The following is a 12,500-nucleotide window of genomic DNA, read 5'->3' on the forward strand; positions in this document are numbered from 1 at the left end:
GACCAATCTGCCAATATATGATATGTGTGTATAAATATGTATGCATATATGTATGCAGGTATATACGTATATATATATATACATATATACGTATGTATGTATATGTATATATCTATATCTATATATATATATATATATATATATATATATATATATATATATATATATACCCATATATATATATGTTCTTTCTGGAGAGGAAGAAGGGTGAGTGTGGCTGTGTTACAGCCGTTGGCTTTCCCGGCACTGATTCCTTGACCCTGTCCCCGCAGGAGGCCTCTTCGATGACGTGGACATCAAGCAGAACGTGGCCTTCACCTACGCCATCGAGCAGATCAACAAGCAGTGGGCGATGTCCAGCTCCAAGTCGCGGCTCAAAGCGCTCTACGGCGAGATTAAACGCTTCGACTCCTTCCACGCTTCTAAAACAGGTGAGTGTGTTATTCATTTATTTATTCATTTATTATTATTATTATTATTGTTATATATTTTTTTTCCCAACTTTTTTTTTAAAGAATATATCTTAAGGTACGACTCCCTCTTCGCTTCTAAAACAGGTGAGTGCGTTTGTTTGTTTATATTACTTTATTTCGAATTGTCTCTCTTTCGATTCCCTTCACCCTCCCTCCCCCTTTTTTTATTTTATTTAATTTTTGTAATTTTTTTTTTTTTTTGCAAGAAATGGGACACCTCCCCCCTTTTTTTTTTTTTTTTTTTTTTTGCAAGAAATGGAACACCTCGCGAGGAGCGAGCTCTTTCACACAAGTTTGACATCGTTACGGTCTTAACTTGCCAAAGATTATTCAGAGCGAAACGTTGTCAGACTTCTAACGCGGATTCCGTTCCTTACTGAGATTTTTGTCTTAACCTTTCTTTTTCAACTTCCTTGCCTCCCTGCTTATCTCTCTCTGCGCAGAGAAGGGTTCTCTCTCCTCTGAATAAAATCGCCTGACGGCAGGGAAGACAAATATGCAAATCGTGAGTACAGTAATTTCTGATCTTACTGATTTCTTAAAACCGGACAAACTTCGGGATATAAGGGATCTGTCCGGTATTTCCATCGGGTATAACGAACCCTCGGTTATAACGGATCTTCGGATATAACGACAGATCCTTGTCCCTATGTCGTCCGTTATATCGAGGGTTTACTATAATTTCTAATCTTACTGATTTCTAATACCGGACAAACTTCGGGATATAATGGATCTGTCCGGTATTTCCATCGGGTATAACGAACCCTCGGTTATAACGGATCTTCGGGTATAACGACAGACCCCTGTCCCCATATCGTTCGTTATATCGAAGGTTTACTGTACTACTGCAATAGTTACTTGATACTCGTTTCTTTACGTTGATTTCTTAGTCCCTTGAATAAAATCACCTGGCGGCGGCAAGAAGAAAAATGCAAATTATAAGTAGTTGTGAAAGCATTGATACAAGTTCTCATCAGTTGATTTTTTATTCTCTGAATAAAATCATCTGCCGACAGTAAGATTAGTTGCATACATCGAGTATAGCAATGGTAGGAATAAGAATTGTTACCATAATTATCAATGTTGTTATCATTGTTAACATCGAAATTTTTGTTGATATCTTTACGCATTTTCAAAATTGTTTAATATGTTTTAACGCTGAAACACTAAGGGAGGAATAATTTACCTCCACGTACAGGAAATGGTTAGACCCTAAAGAAAAGAAAAAAAAGTCATTAGATACGTAATTTGCTAACAAAGACGAAGAAGGAACATTTGCATTTCAATTCTCTGAGAAAACTACTCCAATTGTAACAGCCTCCTTTTCATGTCAGTCTCAGGGGAATTGACGCCAGCTTTCACTTAAGCCGACATCCTTATTTTATGATAAGATATATAGTATACTGTATACAGTATATATATAGAAGAAGCCGTCACCTTTGCCTTAAGTCGTCACCTTTGCCTTAAGCCGTCACCTTTGCCTTATGAGCTTGAGATATTAGGGCAAGTAACAGTCACTGATGAAAACCTAGGAGTGCGGGACTCAAACCTGCTACGAGGAAGATGCGAGACATGCACACATATGATTGCAACACCAGTGCACAATAACTACGAGATAATGTACAGATGCGCGTATGTGTCTGCATATAAGTATATATGTGTATATATATATATATATATATATATATATATACAAATATATATATATATGTATATATAAAATATACATATATATATATATACATATATATCTATATCTATATATATAATATACATACACACACACACACACACACACACACACACATATATATATATATATATATATATATATATATATATATATATATAACATATATAAATTATATATATATATATATATATATATATATATATATATATATATATATGTATATATGCTGACTAAAAGCGTCTGTCACCATCCAAGCTCAACTCCTTTCTATCATCCAACTTCATCCATTTGAGCCAATAGAGGATGACCTCTTCACCTTCACCTAACATCAACCAGAATAAAAGTCATCGACGAAGTGGAATAAATTGTCGACAAATCAGTCGGACATTTTTCTTATTTGTTCTTCTCTCGTGCCCTTCCCATCGACTCGGAAGACATTGTCTATGCATTGACGTGTCAACTTTAAATTGTTGAATCAACTTTTACAGCGTCCCGACTTCACGTTTCTCTCGTGTCCTCCATTGCAGTTCCGGGATTCCGAGACCCGAGTCGCGAGTTTGGTGTCTCACCCGAGTCTCGGAGTCCAATGGCCCGAGTACGAATTCGGTTTATCGGGTAAGAGTTCGGTCTCCCAAATCCGAGTCTGGTGACCCGGGTGGCGAGTTCGGTGTCTCCTCCCAGTCCGAGTCTGTTGACCCGAGTCCCTGTTTGAGTCCGAGTCTGGTGACCCGAGTCCGAGTCTGGTGACCCGAGTCCGAGTCTGGTGACCCGAGTCCGAGTCTGGTGACCCGAGTCCGAGTCTGGTGACCCGAGTCCGAGTCTGGTGACCCGAGTCCGAGTCTGGTGACCCGAGTCCGAGTCTGGTGACCCGAGTCCGAGTCTGGTGACCCGAGTCCGGTGACCCGAGTCCGAGTCCGGTGACCCGAGTCCGAGTCCGGTGACACGAGTCCGAGTCCGGTGACCCGAGTCCGAGTCCGGTGACCCGAGTCCGAGTCCGGTGACCCGAGTCCGAGTCCGGTGACCCGAGTCCGAGTCCGGTGACCCGAGTCCGAGTCCGGTGACCCGAGTCCGGTGACCCGAGTCCGAGTCCGGTGACCCGAGTCCGAGTCCGGTGACCCGAGTCCGAGTCCGGTGACCCGAGTTCGAGTCCGGTGACCCGAGTCCGAGCCCGATGATCCGAGTCCGGTGACCCGAGTCCGAGTCTGGTGACCCGAGTCCGGTGACCCGAGTCCGAGTCCGGTGACTGACCCGATTCTGAACCCGGTGACCCGAGTCCGAGTCCGGTGACCCGAGTCTGAGCTTGGTGACCTGAGTCCGACTCCGGTGTCCCGAGTCTGAGCCTGGGGTCCCGAGTTCGATGTCTTGAGTCCGATTCCGGGGTCCCGAGTCCGAGTCCAGTGTCCCGAGTCCTATTCAGATTCCGGTGATCCGAGTTATTTGACACGAGTTTCTCGGTGTGCGGCGTCCCGAGTCCTGTAATTTATTCTGAGTACATTATTCTGAGTTCATTTGAGTTCAGTAATCCGAGTACATTGTATAAGAGTTTCAGTTTTGTCACTACATTAAGAGACTCGTTGAAATCCATCAATACAGTACACTGTAGACCTACTGTACTTTATTCACTCCGAAGGAATAAATTTAAAAAAAAGTAATAATAATAATAATAATAATAATACATACATACATACATATACCAAGGCTTTTTCCCCCGTACAAGGGGGGTAGCCAAAAAGAAAAAGGCATAAAATCATTCCCACCCATTCCATCCCTGAATACACTCCACACCCCTCCACCCTCCCTCTTATCTTAGCACCTCCTGAATGACGGGTCATCCCTGCACCTTGTCCACTGCCCTGGGTCAGAAGCAGTGTCGCAAGACACAGCACATCCACAGCAAGGCCGCTTCATTAAATCGGCGACCCCCCCTCTCTGTCCCCCCATTGCATAAAGGAGAGGATGGGGAGAAATCCCTTCGGGCTGCGTCAAATTTTGCTCACACATACTACCTCACCCCCCATCCACCCGCCCATTCCACCTCATCCTATCACAACATCATCCATATACAACCACTCTCCATTCACCCCTGTCTTCTGTCCTCTCCCGTCCTTCCTCAACAGACATTCCCCTCTTCCCCAAAGCCCCCTTCACCCCATCCATCCACCTCATCCTAGGACGCCCCCTCATGTTCACTCCCTCCACATCTGCCTTCCACACCTCTTTTACTAGTCTTTCTTCACTCATTCTTTCCATGTGTCCAAACCATCCTAATATTCTTTCATCAACCCTATCTCCCAGCTCCCTTTCCACCCCCGTTCTCCTCACCTCCTCATTTCTCACTCTATCTAGCCTAGTAACCCCCATCATACTTCTCAGACACCTCATCTCAAACACATTCAAACTCCTTCTCTCTTCTTCTCTTATGTTCCATGTTTCTGCCCCATACAGTGCTGTTGGCACAATCACTCCTTCATGCAGTCTCCTCTTCGCATCCATTCCCAAATGTCTATTCCTCATTACACTCTTTAATCCACCAAGGCATTTACTCGCTTCTCTCAATCTACATTCTACCTCCACTTTCACTCCACCTTTCCCTGCCACATTTGCACCCAAGTATCTAAAACTATCCACTTCCTCCAGTCGCTCTCCCTTAATGTTCACTTCCAGTCTACTGCCACTTTCACCCCTTGTACATCTCATCACCTTACTTTTACCCACATTTATCTTTAGCTTTCTTCTATCACATACTCTCCCAAACTCTGCCACCAACTTCCTCAATCCCTCCTCCGATCCTGCCACAAGCGCAGTGTCGTCCGCAAACAACAACTGGCTCACCTCCCACTTTTCTCCATTTTCTTTAACCATCTCCAATATCTTGCCCACTACCCTTGCATTCACCTCTCGCACCACCCCATCCATGTATAAGTTGAACAGCCAGGGTGACATAACGCATCCTTGACGAAGTCCCACCTTTACCTCGAACCACTCACTCTCTCCATTTCCAATCCTGACACAAGCTCTACTATTCTCATAAAAAGTCTTGACAGCTCCCAGAAGCTTTCCTCCTATCCCGTATATCTTCATAACCTCCCACAGTGCCTTTCTGTCTACCCTATCATAAGCCTTTTCCAGATCCATAAAAGCCCAAAAAACATCCTTCCCCTTTCCTATAGCTTTCTCACATATCTGTCTTACCACAAAGATCTGATCTACACAACCTCTACCTGTCCTAAATCCACACTGTTCCTCACCAATTACTCCTTCTGTTCCTCTCCTAATCCTCTCAACCAAGATCCTCCCATAAGCCTTCCCAACTACACTCAACAAGCTAATCCCTCTGAAACTACTACATTCACACTTGTCCCCTTTTCCTTTGTAAAGAGGAACTATACAGGCACTCCTCCAGTCCTCCGGCACTCTACCCTCTCTCCAGCAAACATTAAATAACCTCACCAACCAGTCCACCATCACTGTACCTCCCTTTTTCAGACATTCCGCATGGCATCCATCCAGACCAGGTGCCTTACCTGCTTTCATCATCTTAACAACTGCCTTCACTTCATCCTTCCTTATTTCTCCTCCATTCTCCTCATTCATCACTCTCATTTTCTTCGCACTTCCCACTGCAGCAATCTTTCCTTCCCTATCCTCCTTCACATTAAGCAACTCCCTAAAATATTCTGCCCATCTTCCCCTTACTGCCTTCTCTTCCATTATCATCTCTCCATCTACACCTTTTACCTTTTCTTCTCTACTTGATTCGCCTCCTCTTCCTCTCTTAATTTCTTTCCAAAACATCTTTATATTACTTTCAAAATTTTCTGTCAAACTCTTACCCCGTTTAACATCTGCTCTCCTCTTTGCAACCTTTACCTTTTGCTTTACTTCTCTTTTCTTTTCTTTGTACCTCTCATATGACTCCCCCGTCCTATTTTGTAACCAATCTGTGAAAGCTCGCTTCTTCTCTTCTACAACCTTTTTTGTTTCCTCATCCCACCATTCACTACCCTTTCTTCTATTTCCCCCTGTCCTTCTTGTTCCACACACCATCCTTGCACACTTTATGACTCCCTCCTTGAACCATCCCCATTTCTCCTCCACACCCTGCTCTACTCTACCCTTTACTCCCTCCCACTCCTCCTTCAGCTTCTTTCCGTACTCCTTCTCTTTTTCCTTCTCATTCAAAGAGTTCACTCTAAGAACCTCCCTACCTTTTGTCCCTTTCCTCTTCCTCCATCTATCCTCCACTTTCAACTTACCTTCCACCAAAAAATGATCTGATATTCCCCCACCCTCTCCCCTTAGCACATGTACATCCTTAACTCTTCCTATCATAATCCTATTTACCACTACATAATCCATTAGCGCTCTATCTACCACCCTTCCCCCCACCACCCTCTCCCATGTGTACTTATGCTTGACTTTCTTCCGAAACACTGTATTTGCTATCATCAACTCTCTTTCTAGACACATTTCCACCATCAACTCTCCACTACGATTCTTTCCTGGAACTCCACATTTCCCAACCACTCCATTGATTGGACCATTTCCCACCCTAGCATTAAGGTCTCCCAGTACTATCACATTGACATTTCTTCCCAAATCCTCTATGCACTCATTTAGATCTATCCAAAAGGCCTCCCTTTCTTCTACACTCTTCTCACTGCCAGGCCCATGTGCACTTATAAAGACCCACATCTCCTTCCCCAGTTTCACCTTCATCCACATTATCCTTGAGGAAACCTCCTTCCACTCCACTACCCGTTTACCTATCTCTTCACTTACTAGAATGGCCACCCCTTCCCTCCCTCGCCCTCTCTTCACTCCTGATAACCTCCCACTTACACTACCAAACTTACACTCACCCTTCCCTTTCAACTTAGTTTCACTCAAAGCCAACACATCCATCTTTCTTCTCACAAACATACTATAATAATAATGATGATAATAATAATGATGATGGTAATAATAATAATAATGATAATAATAATAATAATAATAATGATAATAGAAAATAGATAAGTAAATCTCTTTAGTGAATAAACTCGTCTAACGACAACTCAGAGATTCTGCAACCGAGATCATCGTATTTCAGAGATCTTAGGGTCCTTTTCTTTATTTGTTTTTCTAAATTTAATTTTTTTTTTCGAAATTATATATTTGCGGGGCAGGGCAGACAATTATACACTCCTACTCGTTGATTGTGCTACAGTAGATTGTATTTCTGCATTTTATCTTATTTGTTAATTTTTCATTTATTTATTCATTTATTCATTTATCTATTTATCTATTTGTCTGTTTATATCTGTATTTTTGCAGTTTCATTTTCGTTAAGCTATTCTGTAATAGTTTAGTCATTTTCTGTTTTTGACGGGTATTTCTGTATCAGTTGTTTTAATAATAGGTATATTTTTTGTTCTTGTTCATATATAGTTTTTAATTTATTTCTTTATGATTTTGATGGAATTTGCTACAAGTTATATTAAAGATATTTTAATTTTTATTATTATGATTTTTCTTCTATTATAGTTTTTATCGGGAATGTTATATTTACTTATTGTTTTATTTGTTCATAGTGATTATCAGTATTAATGTATGTGTGTGCTTGTGTGCGTGTGTGTGTGTATGTATGTGTGTGCGTGTGTGTGTGTATGTGTGTGCGTCTGTGTGTGTGTGTGGTGTGTGTGTGTGCGTGTGTATGCGTATGTGTATATGTGTGTGTGTGTGTGTGTGTGTGTGTGTGTGTGTGTGTGTGTGTGCGCGTGTGTATGCGCGTTATGGCGCGTTTCCGAGAACATAGTCAACATAGTGCAATATTGGGCAACAGGTGACTTTCAAAGGTGACTCTCACTCGTAGCTAATCATTTTTTTTATTTTTTTTTATCAAATGACGATTTTTTCTTCGTATGTGTTTTGAGCGTTTGTGGCCTGGATTTTCATTTATTACAATAGTTATATTGTTATTTATTAATTCATTTGTCAACTCGTTTATTTCTTTGTCTTTACTGTGGGGCTCTGGGTTCCTAGTTAATGAAACTCGAGAGAACAGTCATTATTACTATCATCCACCAATCATGGGAATAAGTCTGTCTGATACTAACCATAATAAAATATGTGACTTCCCCCATTACCTTTGTGAGCAAGTAGACTTCCTAAGAGGAAAGAGGACGTTCCTGAGAAGGGGAACGGAATTGCTTCCAAAGGGGATGGAAGGAGCAAAGAGGAAGTCTACAGTCAACCACACTTTGTACCAATCAAGAGCGGAGCCGTCTGAAGACAAGATGGAGACCCCATTGGCCGATTTGAGGCCGTTTCTGTAGGATAGAGGCCCGAAAATTAAGCGGATAATTGATGTAATGGACGAGACTAATTAAGAAATAGGGAGGGAGGGATGAGAAGTGAGGGAGGAAGGAAGGAGGAAAGAGGGAGGGAGGGAGTGAGGAGATGGGAGGGAGGAAGGGAGGGAGAGAATAGACCTGAGTAATACTTTTGAAGTAAATTGTTTTTTCAACTTGCAATGGAATTAATTTACCTGTTTTTGTCATGTTCCTTAGAGACATACTTTAAATAAAAATTTCAGCGTTACTAATCGTGGTTTTGCATAATAACAATTGGAGATTTAATTTTCAAAAAGTGTTTTACATTTCATGAGGTATTTGCATAAAATGTTAAGGCAAACGACGTGACACACCAACAAGCTACTTTAAGTATGTATATTGTTTTCACTCCACTGCATAAAAGCTAAAATGTGAAATAAATCTTGTAAGAAACATTGAAAACGTGGTGCTTATACAAATGTGAACATCAAGAGACAACTCGAAAAATACTTTACATAGATTTAACAGCATAATTCACACACACACACGCACACACACACACACACACACACACACACACACACACACACACACACACACACACACACACACACACACACACACACACACACACACACACACACCTACACCTACCTTGGAAATTCTTCACCCTAATGCTGATGTGAGCAGTCTCCCCGTGTCTTAGCACTAAGTGCAGAAAGTAATGGAATTCGTGTTGGGCGTAGGCGCGCGTGTGCCATTCTTAATCACGGTGACAATTATGGCACTGGTGTGAGGCCCAGACGGAAATGACGTGTCTCGCTGGCACTCGCTGGCACTATCTAGTGCCTTCCTTCTCTCGCTGCCTGGGGAACAAGGACGCCTTCCACCTATCCTTCTCGTTCTCACTGTCTCACTTCTCGGTCTCACTGTCTCACTTCTCGGTCTCACTGTCTCACTTCTCGGTCTCACTGTCTCACTTCTTGGTCTCACTATCTCACTTCTCCGTTTCACTGTCTCACTTCTCCGTCTCACTGTCTCACTTCTCGGTCTCACTGCCTCACTTCTCGGTCTCACTGTCTCACTTCTCAGTTCCTCGTTCATGATCTTTTTGCTCACTCCTCGATCTCACTCTCCCTTCTCACGTTCTCACTCCTCGCTCTCACTCTCTCTTCTCACTCCTCGTTTTCTCTCTCCATTCTCACGCTCTCACTTCTCGTTCTCACTTTCTCTTCTCACTCCTCGTTCTCTCTTTCCCTTCTTACGTTCTCACTCTTCGTTTTCAGTCCATCGTCTCACTCCTCGTTCTCACTCTCCCTTCTCACTCCTCGTTCTTGATTATTGTTCTCACTTTTTTTCTCGTTCTCAGTCGCCCTTCTCACTCCTCGCTCTCACTCTCACTTCTATTCCTCGTTCGTTATCTTTACTCTCACTCCTCGTTCTCAATGTCCTACTTTACTCCTCGTTCTTACTCTCCGTTCTCACTCCTCGTTCTTACTCTTGCTACTTAATCTCACTCTCCCTCATTCTCACTCTCCCCTCTCACTCCTCTTTCTTACTCTTGCTGCTCCCTTTTACTCTTTCTTCTCACTCTTCGTTCTCACTCTCTCTTCTCACTCCTCGTTCTCACTCTTCGTTCTCACTCTGCGTTCTTCCTCTTGCTTCTTGTTTTCAATCTCCCTTCTCACTCCTCGTTCTCACTCTCCCCTCTCACTTGTCGTTCTCACTCTCCATTCACACGCTCTTATTCTCACTCTTCCTACTCGTTCTCACTCTCACTCCTCATTCTCGTACTTGCTTCTCATCCTCACTCCTGCTTCTCTTTCTCCTCATTATCACTCTCACTTCACAATGTCACTCTTGACTCTCATTCCTCATTCTCACTATCACATCACAATGTCACTCCGACTCTCACAACTCATTCTCACTCTCACATCACAACTTCTCTCTGAATCTCACTCCTCATTCTCACTCACAACACAATTTCACTCCGAGTCTCACTCCTCATTCTCACCATCACATCACAATTTCACTCATGACTCTCACTCCTCATTCTCACTCTCACATCACAATGTCACTCTGACTCTCACAACATATTCTCACTCTCACATCACAATGTCACTCTGACTCTCACAACTCATTCTCACTCTCACTATTCATTCTTTTCACTCTTACACTCATTCATTCTCCTCCATTTTCCGGCAGTGATCTGCCCAAGCAGTCCAAGTGCATAGTGACGGCTTCGGCCGCATCCACGCTCCTCACAACTCCCTCACCTTACTCTCACTCATTGTTACACTTTAACTCTCACCCCTCACTCTCACTTCTCACTCTCAATCTCACTCTCACTCTCATTTTCTCATTTTCTCATCCCGGTTTCACTTCTCTCTCTCCATTTCACTCATGTTTGTTTTCTTTCTTTTTTGTTTATTTTACATCATTTCATTCTTAATCCTGCTCATCAACACATTTCTCTTCCTTTGTGTGTGTGTGTGTGTGTGTGTGTGTGTGTGTGTACGTGTGTATGTACATGTATGTGTGTATGTGTGTGTTTATGCATGCGTGCGCGTGCGCGCATTTACCTAATTGTAGTTCCGACTCTTACTCTCCAGTGATCGCACGGATCCGTGTACGCGTGCGTGTGCGTTTATGTGTGCGTGAATACATGCAACGTACACAGTGTGGACGTGAAACTTCGGGACCAGAGCTGATTAAGATAACCAAAGGAGAGTGAAGCACGGACATCACTTAGTCTTGTCAGACATCCCCGGCCATGCCTGGGCTCGTGGCAATCTCCGTTTTTGTCAGTGATATGCCAAGTTAGTGTCGCTACATTTTCTTGTGTTGCTCTCCCGTGGAGCAGTTTCTTGCTTAGGCAGGGTACGCGAGACGGCCGTAATTCAAATAACATGACTGGTGACGGTTATTTAACGGAAGATTGAGGTGACGGTTAATTAACGGAAATTGGAGATGACGGTTAATTAACGGAAATTGGAGATGACGGTTAATTAACGGAAATGTGAGGTTGCAGTTATTTAACGGAAATATGAGGTGGCAGTTGTTTAACGGAAATATGAGGTGGAAGTTTAACGGAAATTGGAGTTAGATATAATTTAACTGGAATTAGAAGTGGAGGTCAGTTAAAGGAAAATAAAGATAACGGTTATTTAACGGATATTAAGAGTCACCGTTAATTAACAGAAATTAGAAATAACGTTTATATAACAGAAATTAGAGAAGACAATTATTTCATCTAATCCTAAATCTGAAGATAATTATTTAACGGTTTTTAAAGGTAATTAACGGGAACTTTAAAAAACATTATTAAAAAAAAAACGGAAAATAACTGAAAACTCTTGTTTGGTGGAAAGTATGTATAAGAGAGATTATGAGTGGAGTAAGCGAGAAAGGACAAGACAGTGTAATGGAGTTAGGGAGAGTCTGTATATGGATATGGAGGACGAAGAGGAGGAATTTATGGAGGAAGAGGAGGCAAGTGGGAGGTTTTACGATCTGGAGGGGGACAAGAAATCCCCAAAACCTCAACCTTAATCCCCTTTCAAGTCTTACTAACCCTCCAGCTTAATAAAATCACGCGACGGCAGCTAAGATAGTCTGCATACTACAAGAACGGAAGTCTCCATGATATATGTTTGTAGCCATTTAAGTTTGGGATTCCCTCTGGAAATAAAAGCTAATTGCGCTAACATGAATAGAATATGTAGTCTGTAACGTGGTTACAAGGAACAAGTGGCTTAAGTATATTTAAAGTTGTAATGTCCTCTCATACCATCCCTCTCTCTCTCACCATCTCTCTCTCTCTCTCTCTCTCTCTCTCTCTCTCTCTCTCTCTCTCTCTCTCTCTCTCTCTCTCTCTCTCCATCGATTTCTCTCACCATCCTTCTCTCTTACCATCCCTCTCTCTCTCACCATCCCTCTCTCTCTTACCATCCCTCTCTCTCTCAACATCCCTCTGTTTCTCCATCCCTCCCCAGCCCTCTCTCCATCCTCCTCTCCCAT

At 42.5% G+C, this 12,500-nt stretch overlaps 1 protein-coding gene across 3 annotated transcripts in view; it reads left to right on the plus strand.

The window, feature by feature from the left end:
- LOC143027145 (glutamate receptor ionotropic, kainate 2-like) overlaps positions 1 to 12,500 on the plus strand; it is an 868,199-nt gene that overhangs the window by 692,458 nt on the left and 163,241 nt on the right. For all 3 annotated transcript variants that reach the window (XM_076188207.1, XM_076188208.1, XM_076188209.1), the window contains exon 3: positions 273 to 431. In XM_076188207.1, the coding sequence (XP_076044322.1) occupies positions 273 to 431 (159 nt within the window). The remainder of the gene's footprint in view (positions 1 to 272; positions 432 to 12,500) is intronic.

The sequence above is a fragment of the Oratosquilla oratoria genome, chromosome 7 (genome assembly GCF_046742065.1).
Source record: "Oratosquilla oratoria isolate Oo_2021 chromosome 7, ASM4674206v1, whole genome shotgun sequence".
NCBI classification, from domain to species: domain Eukaryota; kingdom Metazoa; phylum Arthropoda; class Malacostraca; order Stomatopoda; family Squillidae; genus Oratosquilla; species Oratosquilla oratoria.